Here is a 26,429-nt window from a genome sequence, read left to right as displayed (position 1 = left end):
CTGTCCAGATACTCAACTATGACCAACTCCAATAGGTCTTCCCTCAAATCTATATACTCCTCTTTTTCTTGGGAGGCTACACTATATTTCCCAGTCTCCCTTGTGATTAGGTCATGATCATGTGACTAAATTCTAACTAATGGAATGTGAGAGGAAATTATGTGCATCATTCCCAAATCTAGCTCATAAAAATCTCCCAGTGAGATTCTATATGCCCTCCTAGTCTATTTAACTATATGGAGAGCTCTAGGGAAGATGTGAAGACCGTGTGTTGAAGATGGCAGAGCCATTGTCTATCTGACTCCTTGAATGGCTACATGGAGAAAACTGCCTGCCTAAGTGAGTATTTACTCTGTCTCTCTGTTTATATGAATTTTACTCCATGCCTACACACAACATATGTATCCTTTTACCAATTCATATATGCTGTTAACAATGTGATAGGCCCTATTTTACATTTTTGCACATATTAACTCCTGTGATTATCTTAACAACTCTCTGAGTCAGATATATAGATGAAGAAAGAGAGATACAGAAAAGTTAAGTACCTTATAAAAGGTCAGATAAACTGGAAGCTGCAGAGCCAGAATTCAAACCCAGATATACTAACCCTAAAGTCCATGTTCTTAAGCAGGCTACTATTTACACTCTTTGTTTATGTAGGTATAAAACAACAAGCTAACTAAATAAACCAAACTTTAGTTTTTTCCAACACTAACAAAAAGAGATAGGAAGAGATAAGATTAGGGAGGGGGTGTAGATCTGGGGATAAGGGTGAGAAAAAGAGCTTGACTGATGACTTGTCAAGATATCATCAGCATAGTAAAGAAACTAACTCATTTATTTGCCTCAGCCTAATAAATACATGTACCACAGCCCAAAAAAAGGTCAGGAAACACAGTTCTAGAGGATCTTTTGATCTTTGAATCAGTTGAATGATCTAACTAAATACATTTACAAAAACTAGTCCCACTGCCAATGTAACGTTTGATGATACATGAGACGTGAATCCCAGACCCTGCCAGACATCCCGCATATATAGGCCTTCCCCATACCATTGTCATCTTTGTGGTTCCAATGGAGTGTTGATTATACCAACTTAGGGCCTAGTGGAGCAAGGGAGTTCTTGTACGGCAGAGGTTGTTAAAGTGTGGCCTGCGGGTCAAATCTAGTTTACTGCCTGTTTTCATAAATAAAGTTTTATTGGAATACAGTCACATTCATTTGTATTGTACTGTGCATGACTGCTTTTGCACCATGAGGGAAGAATTGATTACAACACTCCACTGCTAATCTGCAGGGGTTACCATCTAAGACCCCCCCCAAGTGGATGCCTAAAACTGTATTTGGTATCAAACTCTATACAAACTGTGTTTTTTCCTATACAAATATACCTATGATTTGTTCAGGGAGATATCCAATATATAAAATAAATGGTAAAAGTATACTTTCATACATGTGGAAAGATAGATAGACAAATTCAGAGAAAAGATAAAGTTTAATTTGTATAAATTAGGCATAGTAAGAAATTAACAACAATTACTACTAATAAATAGAACAATTCAGGCCAGATGCAGTGGCTCACGTCTGTAATTCCAGCCCTTTGGGAGGCCAAGGTGTGTGAATTACTTGAGCCCAGGAGTTCAAGACCAGCTTGGGCAACATAGTGAGACAGGGTTTTTTTAAAAAAGAATAATTATAACAATGCACTGTAGTAAAGTTATATGAACATGGTCTCTCTCTCTTTCTTCTTCTCACAATTACTTATATCACTATACAGATGAGGGGAAGACTACTGTAACTGTGACAGAGACCACATGGCCCACAAAGCCTCATATATTTACTACCACCTCTGTTATAAGGAACTAGGGAGAAGGAATGTTAAGGGATGGGTTGGAGTCTGGTTGTGGACATCTTGAATGGGGAGGCCAAGGTGTTTGAACTTGGTCCATCAGTCACAGTGAAGCTACCTAGGCCCCCTGACCAAGAAAGTGCTGTCATGACAGCAGTGTGTTTAAGGAAGATTGTATTGGCTTCATTAGACATGTTGAGAAAATAGGGCCAAAAACAGGAGGCAGAGACCACAGTTAGGAGACGGCTGGAGTTATTCTAAGAGAGGTGAATAGAGTTTGGAGCAGACACTGTTGATTATCCACCAGCATTCAGACCCCATCTCCTATGGTAACAAAACCCTGATTTTGTTCAGGTGTCCTTCCTTTCCCATATGACTCAGGGGAAGATGGTTTCATCCCTGGCTGCGGGGTACATCCTTACCAACAACTGTCTTAAAGATGAGTATGTAACCTGACTCTGGACAGTGAAATGTGAGGTGTGGTCTGCTGGGTGTAACCTGGAACTGCCAAGCTATCTTGCTGCCAGCTTGGGTATAGATTCACCTGTAGGGTAGGGCAAAGAGTATTCCAGAGAAGCAGGGACAGGGCCATCCTACCTGTATATATAGATATATATTTGTTTTATGTTTTAATGATCTTTCTTATTGCTTAAGCCAGTATGAACATCCTATATGACGTTAGAAAAAGAACAGTAACAATAAATTCACAAAAAAGGAACTGGCACAAATGATTCTATAAAAGGAGATTTAGTCAATATTATAGCTGCACTGTGGGGAAGAGGGAGGAGTAAAAGATTGTTCTAAGGTTTTAGCTCTTGTGACCGGGAATTTGATAAGCTGTTAACAGAAGTGGGGACATGTTGGGCATTGCCATAGTCTCTGTTTTGCCTGATAAGTGAGCTAATCTAAAGCCAACAGACATCCCAACAGGGGATCTGCTTTGCATACTGCTACATGACTCTACTCCTAACATGTGACCATGAGAGAGATCACATGAACTGCTACAACACTGTAGCTGTGGGCAAACATTCTAGGAAGGCTCAGTTATATGCAATATTCATTTTTTTGTTATAGATGTCTAATAAACATCTATATACATCGTATTTCTATTTCCAGTGGAAAAGCCATAAGGTTTTATAGTAATTATCAGGTTGAAATAAAATTACCTCTTTCTTGAATTCAAATACCCATGTACTTTTAGTAAGAGTGTAGACTCTTTTTGAAAAATTGAAAGCCACTGAATTTATAGTTAAAAAAATTATTTGAAGTCTACAGTAAATGTAATTTAATTTCTTTTTTATTAAAAAATATAAATTGTTTATTCAGCTGTTTTTATGATAATACACAAGGAAGGGAAAATATCCAATACCTAAAATACAAGTGTACTTTTATACTTGTGGAAAGACAGATAACAAATTCAAAGAAAAGAGGGTGGGAAGAAAAAGCAGTGGGAGATAGAGGTTATCTTCTTTTTTTTTTTGGCAGTGTCTTACTCTGTCGCCCAGGCTGAAGTACAGTGGTGCAATTTCTGCTCATTGCAGCCTCAAGAGCCCAGGCTCAAGCAATCCTCCCACCCCAGCTTCCTGAATAGCTGGGATTACAGGCACATACCACCATGTCTGGCTAAGTTTTTTTTTATTTTTTGTAGAGATGGGATTTTGCCATGTTACTCAGGCTGGTCTCGAACTCCTGGGCTCAAGGGATCTGCTTGCCTTGGCCTCCCAAAGTGCTGGATTTACAGACATGAGCCACTGCACCCAGCTGAGGTTATCTTTATTATGCATTGCATAGATGCCCACAGGATGGATGCCTCGGTGGGTGCCATGGCATGGCTAGGGCTGCAGGTGAAGAATCACAACTTGAAGTGTTGTCACAGTCCCAAGAAGCAAGACTCAAACTCATTACTAATGCTTTAGCAAAAATTTCTAGACATAAAAAACAAATGAGCTGGTCAATGTATTTTTTTTTTCTCTGAGACGGAGTTTCGCTCTTGTTACCCAGGCTGGAGTGCAATGGCGCCATCTCGGCTCACCGCAACCTCCGCCTCCTGGTTTCAGGCAATTCTCCTGCCTCAGCCTCCTGAGTAGCTGGGATTACAGGCCCGCGCCACCATGCCCAGCTAATTTTTTGTATTTTTAGTAGAGACAGGGTTTCACCATGTTGACCAGGATGGTCTCGATTTCTTGACCTCGTGATCCGCCCGCCTCGGCCTCCCAAAGTGCTGGGATTACAGGCTTGAGCCACCGCGCTCGGCCCGAGCTGGTCAATGTAATGGAACAGATTCTATAAACAGATAGAGACAGGTAGATAGGTAGATAGACATAGGTATATATATAGTTAACTGGTTTATGTGAAAGGTGACACTGCAGTACAGTGCGGGGAAGGATGGTCTTTTCAGTAAATGGTGTAGGGACAATTGGATGTCCACCTAAACATGTATTTTAACTCCTATCTCACACCATATGCAAAAAAAAAAAAAAAAATTCCAGAAGGATTATAGATCCAAATTTGAAAAATGAAACTATAGGGATTTAGAAGAAAACTGAAAGAAATCTTCATGACCTTGGAGTAGGCAAACTTGACTTACACAGGACACAAAAAAGTGCTAGCCATGAGGAAAAACATTGGTAAATTGAACTATATAAAGTAAGAACTTCCTTCAGTTCCTCAAAAGACTCCATTAAGATAAAGAACAGGCAACCTGCAGAATGGGAGAAGAGATTTTCAGTTTACATCACTGACAAAGGGCTTGTATCTAGAATACTTTAGGAATTTCTACACAATCAAAAAGACAGACAACCTAATTTTAAAAAGTGGGCAAACCACTTGAAAACACATTTCGTAAAACTTTATTGCCAAATGGCCAATAAACATATGAAAGTGAGCTTGACTCCGTTAGTCATCAGAGTCATGCAAATTAAAACCAAAATGTGATATCTCTGTGCCTACTCACCTAAAATGAAAGAGGCAGAAAATATTGGGAAAAATGGAAGGCAACTGGAACTCCTTTACCCTGCTGATGGGAATGCAAATTGGTACAGTTTCCAGCAATCCTATACTATGACCTAGAAATTCTTTTCTTACGTATATACCAAGTATTCAGCAATTGTACCATCAGATATATACCAAACAGAAAATGAGTTCAAAGATTAATTGAAAGATATATACTAGAATGTCTACAGCAGTACTAGCTAACAGTCAGATTAGCCCCCATTGCCTAGAAAAGCAAACAAACAAACAAACAAAAACCAGGCAAACAAACATCAGACTGCTTCTGGAGTTGTCCAACCCAGGGAAGTATCAGCTTACTATACTGTTCCAGTACTGTCAGATTTTTAAATCCCTTCATTATCATGACTCGGATAGTTATTTAGTGATAGCATAGTGAAAGGTATAAAAGAAAGCAAACTGTGAAGTCAAACTGTGCTCACACTCTGGGGACATAACTTATTAGTAGCATGACTTTGGCCAAGTTATCTTAACTTTCTGTGGCTCAGTTTCTTTCATCTGTCAAAAGAAGATGACAATAACTTTCCTCATAGCGTTATTGGGAAGGCTACATGAATTAGTACATGTAAATAACTCAGAACACTGCCTGACATGTAATGCATACTAATACATACATATCATAGCTAATACTGTTTGTTAAATCTCTTCCACATGTTCTAGTGCTATGATATAGCACTGGTACAGATGAATCTACAAAAATACCACACTTGAATTAGAACCACTGAGGCACCAAACCACATGAACTAACTTAACAAAGGTTTGATAAAATATAATTCAAGTATTAGAGAGTGCAGAGGTTGAGTTCAAGCCGCCCTAGTTATTTTCTGACACTTTAATGCTTGGTGTCTGTATTTCTGACAAACGTGGTAATATGCGTCTTTTGTATTGTTTTGTTTTGTTTTTGGAGGAGGAGGAACTATGCCTGTAAATCATGATAATACGTTTTAATCTTCATGTTTTTAAGGGCAGAGTACATGTCTGGGTCATATCTGTATTTTCCATAATGCCTAGTGGATACAGTAGGCACTACTTTAAGTTAGTTACCATTTATGGTGGTGTTTACCTCTGAAAAATTAGAAACCAAGGCACTAGGTCATTGTTTTCATATGTCTTATTTTCAATTTGACTAAAGAATAGACAGAAATATTTAACTTGAGTTATAAAAAGAATTACTTTCCACTAAAAAGCTGTTTGTTTGAAATTAGCAAAGAATGAGAAACATCTTTCTCAAAAGCAAAACAAAATAAAACATAGCTTATACAAAATACATATTTACAAATTGCCCCTCAGCAAGTTTTGTTACTACGTAAGTAACTTCAGTTTTACAGTAGCTAAATATTTACTAATGTGAGAGAACTGGATGACTCAAAAAGGAACTGATGCTGGAATTTTAAATGTGTAATTTGAAAAAGAAAATAAGTTCTAGTTAACTTTGACATTAAGAGAAGTTCTAAAATTATTAAGCCTACCAATTTATATCTTCAAGCTGGTACAACTTTAATTCATAATTATTTTAATATTTAAGATAAATAGAAAACCTATACACTTTAACTTTTAAAGTATTTTTAATTAAAAAATACAATTTTAATGGTAAACGAAATTTTTAATTAAAACAGGAATTTTTAAAGTAAACAGGTTCAGTGAAGTCAAATTACATCTAAGAAGACTGGACCTTTGGTTTGGCTGACTCCAGGTCTTCAGTGCAGTCTCCTATTCTTCTCAAATACATGCACATTTTTTGACTTCTGTACAGTTAGTTTGTTTTCCTTTCATAGTCCTAGAATGAAGCCACTCTTAGAGCAGTGTTTTCTGGCATGTACAAATAGTTCTTTCCTATTGTGTGTGTGTGTGTGTGTGTGTGTTTTGCAATTTTCTCCTTTATGCCTGAATCACTGTAATCAAGTTTTTAAGTCCCCAAAGACCTTCAGTGTCCTAGAAAGAGACTATTTGATCTCATATATATTATCATTCATAACTTACCCCAAGATTGCTAAGTCTTCTATTTGTAGAAAGAAGAGATGGTTGACACATGAAGACCTGGCATAAGGTACTTGCTCAATAATAAATGGAAAATAACATGATTAAATTAATGATAAAATTGTACCATTGACAACTGCTTCATTGGTCAAACTTTAACTTCTTTTAAAATTGAAATAATTTTGGAAATGTTTAAATTATAATAGGAGTAAGTTGGTTTGTTGTATCAATTTTCTTGAAACTTTGAAAGCCTGGGAAAGGAAAAATTCTAAAAACAGGATTTGATCAAATAAATACATATCTACACTGCTATGTTTATTGCAGCACTATTCACAGTAGTTAAGCAATAGTATCAACTTAAGTGTCCATCAGCAGATGAATGGATAAAGAAAAGGTGGTATATAAGCCAGGTGCATTGGTACATGCCCATATTCCCAGCTACTCTGGAGGGTGTGGTGGGAGGACTGGTTGAGCCTAGGGGTTCAAGGCCAGCCTGAGCAACAGAGCAAGACTCCTCCATCTCTTAAAAAAAAAAAGAAAAGAAAAGAAAACGTGGTATACACACACACACACACACACACACACACACATTCAGCCATAAAAAATGAAATTCTGTCATTTGTGGTAACATGGATAAAACTAGAGGATAATTATGTTAAGTGAAATAGCTAGGCAAAGAAAGACAAATACTAAATTATCTCACTCATATCTGGAATTTTAAAAAGTTGATCTCACAGAAGTAGAAAGTGAAATAGAGGTTACCAGAGGCTGGAGAAGGTTGGGGTAATGGGGAGGGGAAATTAGTAGAGTCGGTCAACAGGTACAAACTTATAGTTAGATAGAAGGAATACGTTCTGGTGTTTTATTGAGTAGTAAGGTGATATGATTTTGCTCTGTGTTCCCACACAAATCTCATCTCAAATTGTGATGCCCACATGTCGAAGGAGAAACCTGTAATCCCTACGTGTTGAGGGAGGGAGGTGATTGAATCATGGGATGGGGGGGTTCCCCTGTGTTGTTCTTGTGATAGTGACAGAATTCACACAAAATCTGATGGTTTCATAAGGGGCTCTTCCCCCTTTGCTCTCTCTCCTCCTGCCATTTTGCAAAGAAGGTGCTTGCTTCTCCTTCTACCATGATTGTAAGTTTCCTGAGGCCTCCCCAACCATGCAGAACTTTGAGTCAATTAAACCTCTTTCCTTTATAAATTACCCAGTCTCAGGTAGTATCTTTATAGCAATGTGAAAATGGACTAATACACAGGGTGACTATGGTTAACAATATTATATTGTATAACTCAAAATAACTAGGAGAGAAGATTTTGAATGTTCTCACCACAAATAAATTATAACTGTTTGAGGAGATGAATATGCGAATTACCCTGATCTGATCATTATACAATGTGTACTTTTATCAAAACATTACACTGTTCCCCATACATGTGTCAATTAAAAAGAAAATAAAACTTTAAAATATAGATCAGGCCCACTTGTGGCAGACAGTTACATGCTTGTAAAAGGCACTAGAGTAAAAGTTTAATAAAAATTTATGAAACATTTTCATATTAACTTTTCTATAATACAGACCCCTCAAATGTCACAAAATTTCCATGCCACCATGGTAAGCCAAGAAGAATGGTTCTCCATACCCTTTCCTGATTAGGAAGGTGAGATATCTTGATGTCTAGCACCCATTTTAATTGCTTTGACTGCCCAAGGACTAGCATAAATAGTGTATCATCATTACTACTACAAACATCTAGAGGCCAGGCGCAGTGGCTCAGGCCTGGAATCCCAGCACTTTGGGAGGATCACCTGAGGTCAGGTGTTAGAGATCAGCCTGGCCAACATGTGAAACCCTATCTCTACTAAAAATACCAAATTATTCAGGTGTGGTGGCAGGTGCCTGTAATCCCAGCTACTCAGGGTGCTGAGGCAGGAGAATCACTTGAACCTGGAGGTGGAGGTTGCATTGAGCTGAGATGGTGCCATTGCACTCCAGCCTGGGAGACAAGAGTGAAACGGTCTCAAAAACAAACAAATAAACAAACAAAAACATCTAGAGTCAAACACATATTCTTAGAAATAGCCATTATAATCCTTTAAGAGTATTGTGATAAAGACTTTTGAAATGGAATTTCATGTCTAAAATCTTACTGGATGGCACATTAAAACGTCTATAATTCCTTGAATGATAAATTTTGTCATACTTTAAAACCACAGATTTGTGGTCCTAAGCATTGCTAGGCCTTAATCCTCAACTTGGCGTAGTTCTAGGTTTCTTATTTTGTTTTCAAAACTTGAAGATTGCAATGCCTCCAGCTTCATACGCACTGGCTTGCATACCCATTTACAGATCTGGGAAGAGTTCTTTCTTAAAGGTAAGTCCCTTTGTTTCCCTATTGTTCTCTTGAGTTCCACTCCTTCTCTCCCACCTTCTCTCCCTCAGATCTTCAATGTAGATGACAGGATTTTGACTCTTCTTGGAATGGTTCTAAAGGAAGCTGCTTAATGAGAAAGAAAGAAAATTTTCGATACATCATTTAAAAAAATATATATTCTTTTGATACTTTTATCATGGTGCAGGATTCAAAAGCATGCTGTGTACACACAGAAGCAATGAAAAAAGAACCAGGAGGAAGGCTGAAAATATTCCAAGTAACTTTCTCCACTGGGATGTTAAACTGAGCGTTTTATGGAACACAAAGAAAACAAGAAAATGGACATGCTGTTGTACCAAGTAACAAAATAAATAAGAATATTTTATTAAATTAATGCAGGTACAAAAAGTGACGATCAAATACACAGTTAGATATCATCTCTGCCTATGCTATTTATGATGAAACTGAGACAAAAGGGATATGCCTTACAAATCCAACACAAGGAGTTAGGTTAGGAATAGACTGGGCAGATTGTGTGTCTTGCTCAGACACAATTCCTGCCTGTAATTCACACAAAGGACACTGTCACACAAATTACTATACAAATGCACATGTACAAACAGATAACACAAGCAGCTCTGTTGGAAATTCTGTTTCTTCAGCCTTGACGTTGGCAAAGCCAAGATATTCCTTGTCATCAAAGCCAGAATATGGGCAAGAGGGAAGGGAAACACTAGGATCTTCCAGAGCATCTGAATCTCAAAAGCTCCAGAAATCCTCTTAGTTGACCTGTGTAGTGATGACGGCTGGTTGCATTCAAGGGTTCAAGCACAATGAATGAGGCTTTTCTGGCACAGGGTAGCTAGCAGTCAGGCTACACTGCTGGAATTTCCAGAAGGAAAATGTGATTTTGCAAGTACAGCATCAAAGTGAAGTTTATACTCAAGAGAAAGCAGAAAACAAAAGTTCCAGATATGATTCTGTCATACAGAGTTAATAATAAGATGGCTTTTTAGAACTAGATTGACTCAGTGCACCCTGGAGAGCCCATGGGTCTCCTTTTGAGCAAACATAAACAAATCCAAACTCAGTCCTAGAGCAAATACTTAACAAATGCTGGTCATCTAAATATATATGTAGCACATATTTAACAGGTAATAAATCATATGAAAGATAATAAAAGGCTATGGGAAAGATGACTTAGAAACAAAGAGGACATGGGTCCTGACCCCTGGGGACTTTGAAATTCATTCCATCTACTACATAAGAAACACTATAATAAATAAAAATAGTAAAGTGCACAGCAGACATATAATGTGTTACTACACATTTAAAATTTTTTAAAAATATGTGTTTTTAACATACATTTCCAAATGTAGACCGTCTTTAGAAGAAAACATGAATAAAAGGCAGTAGCAGTTGCTCTGGAAAGGAAACCTGAATGGCTTGGAGGATGAAGTGGAGATTTTCAAACCTTCTCCCATGAGATTTTTTGGATTTTGAATCATGGAAGGGTATGAATTTAAAATTTAATAGCATTTAAAGAGAAAAGAAAGAACTTTTAAACAATACCAGACACTATATAGGTAAGCATTAGATTGTATGGCAAAGGCAAATAAATCAGGGATAAATATAATGCTAGAAAAGGAATTCCAGTGTTATTTTCCAGAGTTATTTTAAGTACTGACCTCTCCTTGTAAACTAAAATTGCTTTGATTATTAAGATGTTTAAGTATATCCAACTGTCCCAGACCCCACTGGCCTATTTCTCTTCTTAGCAACACTGCTTAGCTTTTCTCCTCACATTATCCTTATGGTATGACACTGGGCTAAATTATAATAATACATTTTCTTATTAATCTCCTCATTATACTATGAGCTCCTTGAGGACAGTTACTTTGTCTTGCTCACATCTGTAGATTCAATGCCCGGCATGTGATTGATACTTCATGGGTACTTAATAAATGGTTTTTTAATAAATGAATTGCTTAAAGTAAAATATAGCTGTAAATTATATTCTAAAAGGACAGTGGGTGGCAGTCTGAGGTCTTTTATTTACTGGTTTGGGCAAGTTACTTAATCTGTTTGCTTCCTCAGCTGAAAAATGGGTAAAATAATAGTGGTTATCACAACAGGGTGTACAGGGATGAAATGAGATTATGTGTGTAGGGCACCACATAGTTGTAAAGCTGATATTTAAATGGAACAGATGCTGCACAGACATTTGAGGTCTGAGAATAAGATTAAGTCAATTAAGTATTAATGGGTTAAATAAATGTGACATCCTATACAAACCAACAGTTTGATTTTTATGCTTCCAGTGTGTACTTCTAGTTATAGAGACCAAGCACCTTACAAATACTCCATGTTTTACTGGATGTGAGCAAGTCATTAAGCAGCAAGTTTAGTTTTGTGACAAAATTTTAACATCTACTACAATATATCTTCAACAGAAATCATTCACAACCCCACTCACATGACAGGACCTCACAGACTCAAAATAAATAGAAAAACTCATACATAAATACTGTTCCAACACTGAGACTCTCAGTCATGCAGAAAACAAATCGAGGCATTGAGTGAAAGCAAAGGGCACTTCTGCAGGAACTGACCCTCAAATTAGGGATTCTCAACCTGTTTTCTTCGGATGAAAAATGGATGATTTGCTTGGAGGCTCCTTGTTCAGAAGTATCCTTTCTCCCTTTCACATGCATCAGTGAGCCCCTCAGTCATTTGAAAGTACCAAGGTCTCCCTCCAGGCTCCCGGTTCAATTCCATCTTTCTTTATTCTCCTCCTCTGCTTTCGCCAGGTTCTATTTTCAGTGCTTGGGCCTTTTAAGTCCTACATTGCCTGCATCCTACAGACCCATTCATTCCTCTGGTCATGCTCAGCCCTGATGAACTCCCAAACCACAGGCTGAGAATCCCTGCTTGAAGATCAGAAGTTTCAATGTTGGATTACGTCTCCTCCAATTGTGTATCTGGAAAGCAATAATAGTATATTAATTTTACAGGGAGCGGTCTTGAAAAAGTAACAAAAAATCTAATAAAAAACATAACTCATAGCTGCTGATATGATAAATGATAAATTTGAAATGAGAGAAAGAAGCAAGTTGTATTTGTGCCCAATTATTCTTACATGATAAAGGGCGAATGGTTTGCTTGGGACTTTTCTGGTTTTAAAACTGAAAATCTGATATCCTGAAAAACCCCTCAGTCCTGAGCAAATTGAGATGGCTGGTACCCCAGCATGACCCAAACAACATTTGCCACTTAGCTTTACAACACAAATGATGCGGGCCACAGAATGAAACTTGCCTGAGCTTGTCCAAGTTAATTAGACTGCTTTAAACTTGGGCTTATTGTTAAGTTTGCTTTCTAAATACATTTAAAAAAATTAGAAACCTTAATATAACTTTCTTCTTAGTTCAATAAAGTGGGTGAGGCTTTTCTGCCCTGCTTATAATTGTAGACATTTGTAGCAAAATGGATTGAAGCAGATGTGTTAAGAGTAAGGGTCTATGGTTAGGCTAATGGCATCCAAGCTTGATTTTTGTCTTCACCTGTGTGTTCTCGGGCACTTTACACTATCTTCTTGACCCTAAGTTTTCTCTACTATAAAATTAGGATAATTCTAGTCTCTCTCTGTCTTTGCTAATAGCAAGGGGTAAGTGATTAAATGAGATACCGTGCATGGTGCAGTTAACATAGTATTACAATACTGACACACAATATTTTAGAATCAATTAATTATCCATCCACCTAAGTCAAACTTGTCCCCTGCTGCAGGCAGATGCTAGGGTGCAGGGCAACAGAAACTTAGGAAAGAGAAGCTGACTCCTCCCACTTCCCTGCTCCTCTCCTCTCTCCACAGAGCTGCTCCCGACTCTCTACTCTTGAAGGCCATCCCTAGACCTCCTCAGATGGAGGGAGGAGTTCTTGTGTTAGCTGTGAGGCAAAGGGGAGCCAGCATTCTTTAAAAGGAGAGGAGATTATGACTGATGGATTTCTCCTTGTTATTGCTTTACCTTTTTGTTTCCTTTGCCTTCTACTTCCCAATCCCTTCTGATATTCTTACCATTTTGCTTCTTTGAGTTTGTATCTCTGATGCCACATATTTTCAAATCCATCATTCTCCCTTGAAAAAAAGAAGTAATTTTTATTTCCATATAAAATTTCTGCATCCAATACAGTGACCCAAGTTTACATTTCAAGTTCTATGAAACATTTGTAATCCCTAGGAAGTCTGCTGGACATCCTTATTCCACAGCTCCCAACTTCTGAGGTTAATTAATTCAACAGTGTAGGGCACATGCTTTTGATCCTAGATTCCTTTTTGAGGACTATATACTTTTATTTTTCATCTTTTTCCCAGAGATGGACCAAATTCTGAGGTATTTTATTATCTATTGATTTCTAGTCATTTCTACAAACAACTAATCTTTTTTTCCAGAGAAATATTCAAAATGCAAGCTGGCAACAATGATTTATTTGCATAAATCAACTCCATCTCAGGATCTTACTGGCATTGAAACTTGATCCTTATATTCTCACTATCTCAGTCCTGTTAAGAAAGTAATTTTTGGAAATAGCTCATCTCTACTCTCTCAGTTAACACTACTTTCCCCCACATAAGGAGTTGTGGGGAATTTTTCAATGACTATTGGAATTCCCTTCCATATTCTACTTCCCTATTTAACATCAGACAACTCTATACTGTCACTGGATCTCTTGTTATACTTCTCTAAGTATTGGAGGAATTATTTACTCTGAATTGTCTTAAATGGGAGGAAATTATTTGAATACACTCATTTTCCTGGATTTTAATTGTTCTCACAGGTAAATGGAGAAATGAACACATGTAAATTATGTAACATCCTCTACCATACATTTTGCAAAATACTCTATAGTAAAAAAGTACAGCTCTATGGAGGAACTATTTTTGTTACTTAGGGTACCCAGAAATCAGCGGGGTGCAACTAATGCAAAACTAAATGTAACTGAAAGTGACAGGCATTTTAGCCCTTTCTCTTCTGTAAGTCTATGGTTATTTGCATGAAAGAAAAATTATATGACACTGCATCTTCTTTCACCTCCATCCACACCCATCCTCCTACCCCTCACCCCTTACACTTCATCTTCACCCAGTGATCCTACTCAGCTTCAATATAATTGCTGTTGAATAGTGGAATGCCTTTGCACCACCTTGCAGAGGTTAAGTCAGGTTTCCTTGCAGCCTTGATCCAGTTCTCACCCCCTCCTCATCCCCAGGGAGACCACTGCAATTAAGGAAATACTACCTTTTCTTAAATAGAAGATGAATGTCAGTGCTACACCAAGGAATAACAAGATGGCTCCCAGAATTACCAAGTGAGTCCTTTCATTTGGAGGAAGTACCAGAGGTTGTTCTGAAAAACAAAACAAAACAAAAAGAACCTGACTAAAGATAAAATTTTGATGGGAAGGGGTCAGGAGAATAGTCATCCTTGAAGTTTAATTTAGCTTTAGATTAATTTTCTTAAATGCCAAAGTTTGAGTGGCTGGAATGGTAAGATACCTCTGTTAAAATGGGAACAACATGGAGAAGTCAAAGAAGCCCAGGCTTTGAGCTGGGGCTAAATTCTGCTGCCCTTAACCAATTTTGAGGTCTTGGGCAAGTGACTTAACCAGCGTACAAAATGCAAATGCTAATACCTTTATTGTGAGGCTAAAATGTATAAAGTGCTTAGCACAGTACCACATGGAGTGGCTACTCAGTATTAAATGGTGGCCTTGATTATTTCACTTTCTTTTGTTTTTGTTTGTTTGTTTGTTTGTTTTTTTCAGAATCTTGCTCTGTTGCCCAGGCTGGAGTAGTGGTGTGATCCTGGCTCACTGCAACCACTGCCTCCCAGGTTCAAGTGATTCTTGTGCCTCAGCCTCCCAGGTAGCTGGGATTACAGGTGCACACTACCACATCTGGCTAATTTTTGTATTTTTAGTAGAGGCGGGGTTTCACCATGTTGGCCAGCCTGGTCACAAACTCCTGACTTCAAGTGATCTGCCCACCTTGGCCTCCCAAAGTGCTGGGATTACAGGCTCCTGGCCCCTCTTGCATCCTTTAATATGGAAGCTAATAGCCTAGCTTTAATATGGAAGCTAGTGTACATGGCAGAGTGGAACATGGAAGGCCAACCAGAACTGCTAAGGAGGTCCCACCTCCTCCTATCTGTGGTCATGATTGGAGACCAGTGCTTATTGTCTTATCTTTCTCTGCAGTTTGAACATCTCTGGACAACTAGTCACTGGTATCTCTTACTACGCTCCTTGTCTGGGGTCCCATGCAGGAGGAAAAGGGGTCCCACTGCACACAAATGTTCAGAGGCTGTGAACTCCCACCTCTCACCCTTAGTCAGCTTCTGCCTGGCTCAACTCTCCACTGAGACCCATGATCCATTTCTAACTACCCAGTTGAAGCTTTAAAGACACAACAACAGCCAGACTTTTCTACAACTTACACTTTACAATGCCTGTTCATATGTATTTTATTTCAGTTTTAGAACAACTGTGAGTTAGGCATGCCAGGCATTTAAAAAAAATCCCCAATTTACAGATGAGGAAACAGACTACGCACAGTTAAGTGAGTTATTGTAGGCCAACCAACAGATAAGTTGTCATAAAACAGCTTTTAAATGGCAGGAACCCGCTAATCTAGTTTTTACTGAAAGTCAATTGAGTACTAAGGGCTCATACCCTAGTGAGAGCATCCCCTTCATTTTCTAAACTTTTTTGCCCTCTGTCTGTTCACAAGACCATCCTGGATTAACTTTTCCTATTGATTGAATTTCTGTCAAATTTTTCCTGAAGCACATAGCGTTTTTCTATCAGCGTCTATGGGGGGAAGGGGCAGTGAGAAGCTCTTCTCTGAATATCTTGGTGTTTATGTTAAATATCTATCATGCTCACCCACCTCACTTTCTTTCACATTCTGAGCCTCTCATCAGACTCTGTCTCCCACCCTACCTACTTCTGTAGAGTAGCAAGATTTAAAAAAAATAGTTGAATTTCTGCAGGCAATGGTTTAATATCATTTTCACACATTTGCTAATTTGACCCTTACAATAACCTTGCTCAGCAGGTTATAATCCTACAGGGAAGGTGAAGCACACAGAAGTCTAGTAATTTTCCCAGGGACACACAGACTCATGACCTGTGCACTAAGCAGACTGCTAATGTTGAAATATTGTGGACTACTTGGGAGAGGCACAGGGGAGAAAGGGTCCCTCCTGTTTGGCATAAGATAGAAAAACACGTTTCATTTATTTCCTACCACAGAAACCGTGGAAAGAAGGAAGCAGCTTGGATCCTAGGATTTGGATTCCTGAAACATGGCCTGAATTGAGTTTTCCTCTCAGGTATTCCCCTAGTTTTCCCAGCTATGAAAGAACATTTCCCACATGGTGTTGGATTGCCTGTTTTTTGTTTGTTTGTTCATTTGTTTTTTATCTGTTTCTTGAAGAGTGTGAACTGAGTCTTATTCTATGTGTATCCAGTGAGTACTAATGCATGGAACAAAGGCACATCCAGCAGATACCTGCTGAATGTTTATTATGTAACAATATGATTTGGATGAATGGAGGTGAGCAATGAGGATACCTTTTGTAAATATAGTGTTATTCATTCATTCATTTATTCAAAAAATACTGAATGACCACGATAAGCAGACATCATGTTAGGTGCTAGGGGACAGGGTTAGACATATTTTAATGGACACATTCAGAATATTACCTGGGATGACCAATTCAGCTGTATGGTTTTCCTCAGGATCTAATCTCCTAAAAGTGCAGTAGAAAATCTCATTAGCTGTTGTGTTGATTCTCAGTGCGCTGGTCACATTGAAAAGCTTCTTCTCTCTCTCAGAATTGGTGGTGGTGGTCTTACCACTCAGGACTTGATGGTCACTGCTTGTCCAGATGACTTCGGCCTTGGGATAGCCCTCAGCCTGACATGTTAGCTCGTATTCAGAGGTGACTGGATCCACAACCAAAATTCTTTGGTTGATTTTGTGGTATGGGGCTAGGTCATAAGCAAAAAAAAGTCAGGGCTTTTGTTGAGAACAGAACTAGATACATAGCTTGATGCTGTCCACATTAGAAAGAGTATCAATGCAGACTGGTTCTCAGAGGCATATGCTTAATGTTCGGATGCCTCAACAGTGGGGAACACCTGGTAGCTCTGCGTCAATTCAGTTCAAAGTTGGGACAACTTTTGGGTTCTAGGAATGATTATCTTGCTATGAAAGTCATGTTGGTACATTTATTGGGCTCAAACTAAATGTAAAGATTAATTTACACCAAGACCCCAGACTTCACCACTATGTAATATGTGACAAAACTGCTCTTGTACCCCTTAAATTTCTACAAAAAATAATATAAAGAGAATTATCTTGAAACCAGTAGTCTTTCTATTCAAATATAAAATATATCTCTCCATTTATTCAGGTCTCCATATGTTTCTCAGTAAAGTGCTGTACTTTTTACATAGGGCCCCATTTCTTCTTAAATTTATTCTTGGATATTTTCTTTTTGTTGTTGTAAATCTGTCTTTATAAACATGAATCTCTCCAGCTGGTACACTTTGTTTTCTTAGACTTTATTTAATAAACAGAAAATCTGACTTTAATGTGTCATTTAGTTTTCTGATATGAAGTCAATGATCAGAAATTAGATATGAAAATACATACTGTTTTATCTGTAAACAGTAATACATGTTTCTGGTGATACTTTTTAATGTTCAAATTTATTCTTTATTTTAGAAGTTTTAAATTTACAAAAAAACTGCAAAGATAGTATAGAGTTACTGTATACTCTTTACCCAGTTTTCTCTATTACGTTACCATGGTACAGTCATCATAACTAAGAGCAGTAGTACATTATTAATAAACTTCATAATTTATTCCATTCTTCCAGTTTTTCCATAATATCCTTTTTCTGTTCTGGGATCCTATCAAGGATATCACATTGTGATACTTTTTTTTTTTTGAGACGGAGTTTCGCTCTTGTTACCCAGGCTGGAGTACAATGGCACGATCTCGGCTCACCGCAACCTCCGCCTCCTGGGTTCAGGCAATTCTCCTGCCTCAGCCTCCTGAGTAGCTGGGATTACAGGCATGCGCCACCATGCCCAGCTAAGTTTTTGTATTTTTAGTAGAGATGGGGTTTCACCATGCTGACCAAGATGGTCTCGATCTCTTGACCTCGTGATCCACCCACCTCGGCCTCCCAAAGTGCTGGGATTACAGGATTGAGCCACTTATTTTTTAAGCTTTTAAATGCTGGCTATTTTAATAAATTATTTAAATAATTATTATGCTCAAGGAAGAAAGTTTGATTCAATTTTAGATCACTGGTTTGGGACCCTTCTAGGATTAAGATATCCAGTTTGCTGACAATTCTAGTATATTTTTTAGTGCATCTATATAGCATAAGAGCTTTACTCATGTTTATTCATTACAAGTACTTTAACATGTTCTTATTTTGTTGGTAGAATCTTTGTTTTACTCCTAATAGTATAGTGTAACCACTAATGATCTAGAGCCTTAACTCTCCAATCCTTTACCAAGGACAACAATAGATTTGTGATGTAATTTCTTCACAGAGAGTTAATACAAAACAGTTAGCATCAAGCAAAACTGAAATAAATAATAAGTGATGTCTTGGTACTCCTAAATCAATGAAATCATTGCCAGTGGAAACACTGGAAATCAGTATAATTATGATTTCAAAACACAAAAATAACAGTTCTTATGAGTGGGTTGCTTTGGGGTAGTTATGGATTTTCAAGTTCTCTTACCTAATTTTGACTAAACTAACCATCTTAAGAAATTAAACAACTAATTAAAAAGTTTCCTATAAAGAAACAGAGGATTGAAGATAATACTAATGATTCAAGCACAACCCAAGAGGAAACTGCAGAAGTAACACTTTTTATCAGCCACTATATGAGGTTATAGACAATAAGTACTTAATTAGACCTCACAGTATTATTTTTAAAAAATCTCACGATTGTTGACACTATCCACCTTTGTTAATGATATATTTCACCTAGGTATATTATGCCTTGACATATTAACTAATGATAGTGAAGCATCACAATTACTAAGAATTAAAATGTTGTGTATAAATTTTTATTTTATCCTCTTAAAATGTCTTTTTTTTGTATAAATGTCTATTATGTTGAACCAGATGAAAATGGTAATATTCAACCTCTTTTGCTCTTCAAAAATGGCAATTTCTTATGGTAACAACCTATATGTTAGTAAAAAGTAAATTTTTTATAACTACACACAAATGTGCATGCACATACACACACACAAGTTTAAAATGTTTTACAGATGAGGTGAGTAATTAAAATTTTTTGCAGACCCCTGGTTTACTAGATCTAGAACACTATATAGTATATATTTTAAACACTATAGAACACTATATAATACATACTTTTATCATAGAATATACTAGAGTATACTCTATGCTAGTATTTTTAACCATAGAATATACTATACTCTATATATTTACCATAGAGTATACTATACTAATGTTGGACAATCAAAACCAAGAAAAGGTCATGATAGTTTTGAAGCCAATATATAACTTGACACACACACACCAGAGGTACAAATTCAGACAATAAAATGTGGTTATTAAGGTCTCAGACTTCAGAGCCAATCTGCTTGGATTTAGAACTAGCTTTGTTGTTTACTATCTGCTTTGGGCAAATTACTTAATTTTTTGGACCTCAGTTTCCTCATCCTTAAAATGGAGATAATACCACTTATCATGGAATCAAAGATTCCATCACTGAAAGACACAGTCAGATTTCAGAGACAGTAAAATGTGAAAAATACTCATCTTACATGATGAAGCACCTACCCCATAGAGTCATTTTCAGGAAGAAATGAACTAATTTAGGCAGAGTGTTGTACAGGGTCTAACACACAGAATAAGTAAGTGCTAATTGTAGTAGTAGTAGTCAATACTACTAGCAGAACTGCTCCTCCTTCTCTTTTTATTATTGCTGCTTCAGTGTACCCTTTAGAAGGTGCTAACAGTTCCTTGGAAATAAATTTTTACATATCCAAATCTGTTCATGTTTCCAAAATTTTATACTAATCCTATTTGAGGAAATCATTCATTCATTGACTCAACAAATATTTTTTGTATGCTCTTGTTGCACTAGTACTCTGCTATACACCAAGCCCTGGGGATACAACAATATTGTAAAACAGACCTAAATCCCTGTGCTTGTGGAGTTTATGTTCTAGGAGGAGGAGGAGCGAGACAAGAAACAAAGTAGAAAAGTCTGATATGATATGCTACACAATATACTAGATAGACATAAATGCTACAGAGAACACTTAAACAGAGCTGGGAATTTGGGGGAGAGAAGGGGTTGGTGGGGAATGACAGTGGTTGATATTTGGTCCATATGATCCAAATAGCTTTAGTGGGATAACTATGCAACACTTTGATCTTTCAGCTGCCTAATCTCATTGAAGGACCTGAAAGTCTGATGAACATTTCATTTTCCCTGTTATTAGGTTCAGCGATTAAATAAAAATACTTTTCATTGAAAGTTAGAGGCCTGAAAGTCTGGTATTTAAACTCACAAAAGTGGGAAGGTACAGTAACCCCAAAGTGATCATGATAATTGAGTTAATCCAAAACTAAATTCTTTCAAATTTCAGTTTCAAAATATTTCACCTTTAAAATCCCATGATGAGTAAACTCCTGTGGAGAAGCTGTTACCACACATTTACTGTGATGGGAAGCAAAGCTCAACAGTATTACTGTGAAATCATTTGCATTTGGAGGTGACTCAGGAGTTCTACTTCCCTGAGTTGGAAAGCTCCTGCAAGCAAGCTACCTCATTTCCATTGGAGACGCTGCATACTGAGTGCAAGTGAAGCTTGGTGGCTGGCTTGTTCTAAGTGCAGAAGGTTCAGACTTCTGGTATGGCTCAATTCAACCCCATAACCACTGTATGCAAATAACAAGATGGATTGGGTCTAGAATGCAAATTAAGTAATTTATAATACAAAATGGAATCCTCAAACAAATCAGGTCCTCAAACCTGGGTGGTCATTTGCTTTGCTCCATGAAGAATTTCCCCTTAGAAAAACCATCAGTGCCAGATTTCCTATCATGTTGATCCATAGCAAAGAAAACTGCAGATACATAGGGATATTATGGAGCCCAGATGACCTGAAAAAAACCCTTCCTGACTACAAGGACAGCTGTTCCCTCCCTACACACTCCCTACAGGGTGACGAGAGACCTTCTTTGGAAGTACCTAAACTTTATGCAGCCTTCTTCCTGACTGCCAGGCTTATACTCTTCCTCTCCATCCCAGATCTAGCAATGCTGGCTGTTGATGAGGCTAAGTTGTGATGATTTCTTTAATATCTTGGAACACAGTAGATGCCTGATATTTGCTGATGGACTGGAGAAAAATTGAAAATATAAGCCACAACATCTCAAGAGATGTCATGAATGGAGAAGCATATGGTAAAATATAATGAAAATTAAATCTACTTTACAAGTGAAATCTTCTTGGCAATAGTAGCGTTACTTGAGCCAGAATCAGAGATCAGAAATATATTATAAAACAGATACATTTCTCTTAATCCCTACAGGATTTTGTTTTTTAGTTTATAGTTATCAGTGATCACTGATTAATCATTGGTCAGTGATCAGTGACAAATGTAAACCTTTTCTACTTGTTTTGTTAGCCCTCAGATTGAGGGTAGTTAGCCCAGAGGTAGAAGGTTCAAGGGAATATGATTTAATTCTAGTCAAATATTAAAAGGTCCTCATGTAAACAAAATAATCCCAAACCTACAACTAGAGAGGGCAGATTTCAGCTTATTATTAGGGACTAGTTTCAACAGGATATGTAGGGGAGTCCAAATGGCAGGGATGCCATTGTGGGATATGACAGGGACACCATTGCAGGAAATATATGAATAGAAGATCTTCTGGGGGATTGTTGTTCTTTGTGGGAGTTTGGATTAGCTGCTCCCGCCTGGGATCCTTTCAGCCAGCTCTCAATTCTATGAAACTCAGCAATGAAAGCAGAGGTGTTTTCCTTTACTTAGCTAGTGCCAACTCAAAACTTTGAACTTAAGTGGCCTGATGACATAACTGTGGGTCAATACCAAGGAACCGACGCTAGTTCCTCCTCAATTCTCCAACATCAGTATAGATTTTCAAGATGAATATAGGCCCAGTGAGTATAGTTTTATACTGTACTGGAAGAATAGGTTCCTTTACACTTAATATGATTATTTTTTGCCTTCAGAGTGACTTCAAGTCTTTTTTTAGTGTGAACCTTATAATGGGGTTTGTTCTTAATATATTTATTTGCATTCAATATAGAGAAGCTCAAAAAAAGGAAATTTGACATACCTAATAAAATTACAAAAATAGTAGTTGAATAAAAAAATTTCTGTAAGGACACACAAATAGTGCTTACTCTCTTTGCATGCCATGGGAGACAGTGGTGAAGGGAGGAAGGACACTTTTGCAATTCATTTTATCTCTTCCATAGTATCTGAATTATTTGCAAGTATATGTATTACATTTATAATAATAAAAAAGAAAAGGCTAGGAACTATTTTTGGAAAACTGTACATACTGTAGAACGTGGCTCTGTGTTGTTTGTCTCTGGCTTTCCAGTGACTATCAAATAGGTGCTCAAGAAATGCTAATTGGACGAGTATGTGAATGAATTCATGAATCGAATGAATGAATGAACAGACTATGCTGTTCTGTTTGAAAAGTAAGTATAGACTTACAAGAATGAAAAGTCTTCAACACTTGGAATATGTTTTCAATAAAGATCAGGCCTCTCATCTGTAGTAATTCTTACCATTGACTTTCACAGTAATCCGCTTGTAGTCAGCACCACCATAGCTGATCATGCAGCGGTAAACTCCTGCATCCTGCAGTTTTACATCTGTGATCTGAAGTGCAGCAATTCCCAGGGAGAGCTGGTTCTTCAACAGCTGGGCCCTCTGTCTGTAGCTACTATGCTGAACCTTCAGGTCTTCCTCTCCATGCACAAATTGAATAATATTCTTATCCTCCATTTCCCAATAGACAATTAGTGAAGTCAGTTCTAACTGTTTTTCTACTGGGAATTTGCATTCAAGTGTCATATTGCTGCCATACTCTACCACATATAGGTCCTTGGGAACCGTGACAGTAAATGCTAAAAAGAAAGAAGAACAATCTTCAGAAAAGGGAAAATTCCTCAAAACATTTACAAAATTGGCACAGTTTTAAAAATCACTTTGTTATAGTGATGTTATACTGATGGTCAATTATGTTATAACTATATTTAAGAACTTGCTTCCCTAAAATACATAGTTTATCAGTGGGCTTGAAATATGTTTTGGGACACTCTATCTTATGCCGAGACACAGTGTCCCAATAACAGAATAATAAAATTAGCTAAACAAGTTGTCCCCACTATTTATAAACATAGGTTACTGTAGAAATATATGGAGATGGAGTACTTACAACCAGGGAGACTTGGTTTCATACAGACATCCCCAGAATGTCCTTTGACTGGACGCCTGTTTGCTTCCTACATACAGGGAATGGTAGATTCTAACAGTCATCTCTTTTTACTTCCCTAAACTTTTGATCAGTTTTCTGGTAAGAAGTACATTGGTACGGAGTTCAGGGAAGACCACAGGGTGATGCCATTACTGTGTTACCCTGATGTTTTCCATGCATCCTAAAATCCTTCCTTAGAGTATCCTCATCAGGAAAGGCATGTCACAGAGCAACCAAGACTGAAAGATGCTGGCTTTGTTGAAAACAAACAAATAAAAGTATACATACAGGCAGTTTTCCCAGATATTTTCAGTAGTTATCCCTAGGAAATGGATAATGGATTATTTTGTGTCTTTTGATTTGTCTATATTCTCTATATCTTTACACAGGTGACAAAGTCACCTGTGTAAAGAAATACTTTGTCATTGTGTAAAGTAGAAGAAAGAATAGAATGTTCTCTCTATAAGAAAGTTGCATACATATTAAACTATCATTTTAGTTTTAAATTCATGGTTAAAATATTTAAAATATAGAACCTAATGGAAGCATTTGGTGTCTTACCATTCAGCAAATGCCAGTAGGTCATGAATATAAAAACAGCAAATATCCTCATCTTTCTGTAATAACCTAATAATGGAAAACACAAAAAGAAGACTGCTTTACTTAATAATTAAACATACAATATGACAGTATGGGACTTAGTAGTTCTAATTGAGATAGTCTTCTAATAACCATTCATGATTGACTTGTAATTGTGGAAACCCAACAGGGAATTCAAAATTCAATACCTTCATTTTATAGCCCACAGCCATATAAAGTTAAGTGAAAAAAGTTACTACAAGATGAGTAGTTTCTAATTTATTATAGAAAAAAACCTACCCACACAAAAGAAGCCAAGAAGATAATATTGCACCAAACTCTTCTCAACTAGTTCATGTTTTTTCTGCATTGTAACGTACCGAGTAGAACCTGCCCTGTACAAAATTTCAAAGCAAGAAGAATCTGACTTTTATTTCTCCATCTTGTCAATGCTTTTTCCCCCTACAGCTAAATACTTTCATCTTACCCTTTAGCTATTCAAGACTTCCACTTCACTATCTCAGCCATGCTAGTCCTCCTTCAGGTGCCATCCTTCAAAATCTCCTCTTCTGTACCTCTCACTTATTCTAATTATAAATCTATTCTCTCAATAAACAGATTCTTCTAGTAACAGTGGGAAGGAGAGAGAGTTGGATTTGACTAATTCATACTAAGATATCAATGACTCATTCTTCCAGAGGTATCTGTCATTCTTCCAGAGTCATTCTTCCAGAGGTATCTGAATAGATTCTATTCTTCATTCTGTCATCCTACTGTAAATTTACTAATTCTTTCATTCAGCAAACATTGATTGAGCACCTCTTCTGCATTAGGCACTATTTTAGGCATGGGGAATACAGAAGTCAGCAGGAAAGAAAAGTCACTCTCCTTTTGGAGCTTACATTGAAGTAGGGGAGTGAAAGATTTATACTGGATTTCAGCCAATCTATGCATTTATTAGTATTTTCTCTCTCTTGTGTTATACATATATTTACAAACTTTGACAAGAAAAAGGTAAGTTTTCCCTTAGTGCCTCTCCAACCTTTGTATACAGACGTGAACGCACAAATGATCAACTAATTAATGCCACATACATATAAGACAGGAAATCAATGTTCCTAATATATAAATAGTTCCTAAAAATCAATAAGACACCTATACAAACTACACATAACCCATGAGGAAAAAAAGTGAAAGGTCATAACATAGTTCAGAGAATAAGAAATACAGGTGACATGTAAACATAGAAAAGTTGTTCAGTCTCACAATTGATATTTTTAATCTATTATATGAAATACCATTTCATATTTTTTTGGTGTTCTGTGTCCAAATTTTCACTTATTAGCTTGACCACAATCATAAATATTTCTAATATTTAGTGTCTGTGAAGCTATGAACAAATAGGCTTTCTCACCCACTAATGGGAGGAATGTAAAGTTGTTTTCACTCTTTATTGTTTTTAAAAGGAAAAAAAGTTTTCACTCTTTGTTGTTTTTAAAAGGTAAAAGGGAAGGAAAAGACAGAAAAAGAGAGATGAGATTATGGATTTTTGATTTTTTTTTGGTGTTCTGTGTCCAAATGTTCACTTATTAGCTTGACCACAATTATAAGTATTTCTTATATTTAGTGTCTGTGAAGATATGAGCAAATAGGCTTTCTCACCCACTAATGGGAGAAATGTAAAGTTGTTTAACTTTTTTATGGGGCACTTTGATACTTCCTATTACAATTTTAAATGTGTATATCATATGCATTAACCCTCTCCTAGAAATCTATCATACTAAAACACAAACACACACACACATGTATATAACAGTATATGTAAAGGAAGAGCATTACTCATAACAGCAAACAGAATATTCTAGATTGCCTAAGTGATTAAATAAATTTTTACATATTCACAAAATATAATACCATTAAGGACCAAATTCAGCATATGTAAATGTACTGATTTTGCAAACATGTAGGAAGTAAGTTGCAAAACAATATATGTCCACTTTTGATTGAAAAAAAGTATGTGTGTGTGTGTGTGTGT

The 26,429-nt window shown here is 37.0% G+C and overlaps 2 protein-coding genes across 2 annotated transcripts in view; one reads left to right on the top strand and one right to left on the bottom strand.

The window, feature by feature from the left end:
• The window catches only part of PLGRKT (plasminogen receptor with a C-terminal lysine), a 281,104-nt gene that overhangs the window by 149,248 nt on the left and 105,427 nt on the right, over positions 1-26,429 (top strand). The window contains exon 3 of the mRNA XM_035305199.3: positions 16,533-16,612. The gene's annotated coding sequence lies outside the window, so the exon portion shown is untranslated. The remainder of the gene's footprint in view (positions 1-16,532; positions 16,613-26,429) is intronic.
• CD274 (CD274 molecule) lies at positions 12,141-24,444 on the bottom strand (the record flags this gene model as incomplete). The annotated part of the gene is given in 6 exon segments (NM_001267747.1): positions 12,141-12,199; positions 13,297-13,356; positions 14,519-14,626; positions 16,986-17,273; positions 23,124-23,465; positions 24,377-24,444. Coding segments are annotated over 6 exon segments (873 nt in total). The 3' UTR covers positions 12,141-12,176.

The sequence above is a fragment of the Callithrix jacchus genome, chromosome 1 (genome assembly GCF_049354715.1).
Source record: "Callithrix jacchus isolate 240 chromosome 1, calJac240_pri, whole genome shotgun sequence".
NCBI classification, from domain to species: Eukaryota; Metazoa; Chordata; class Mammalia; order Primates; family Cebidae; genus Callithrix; species Callithrix jacchus.
Note: the sequence above shows the minus strand (reverse complement) of the source record. Positions and strands in the feature narration are given on the sequence as shown.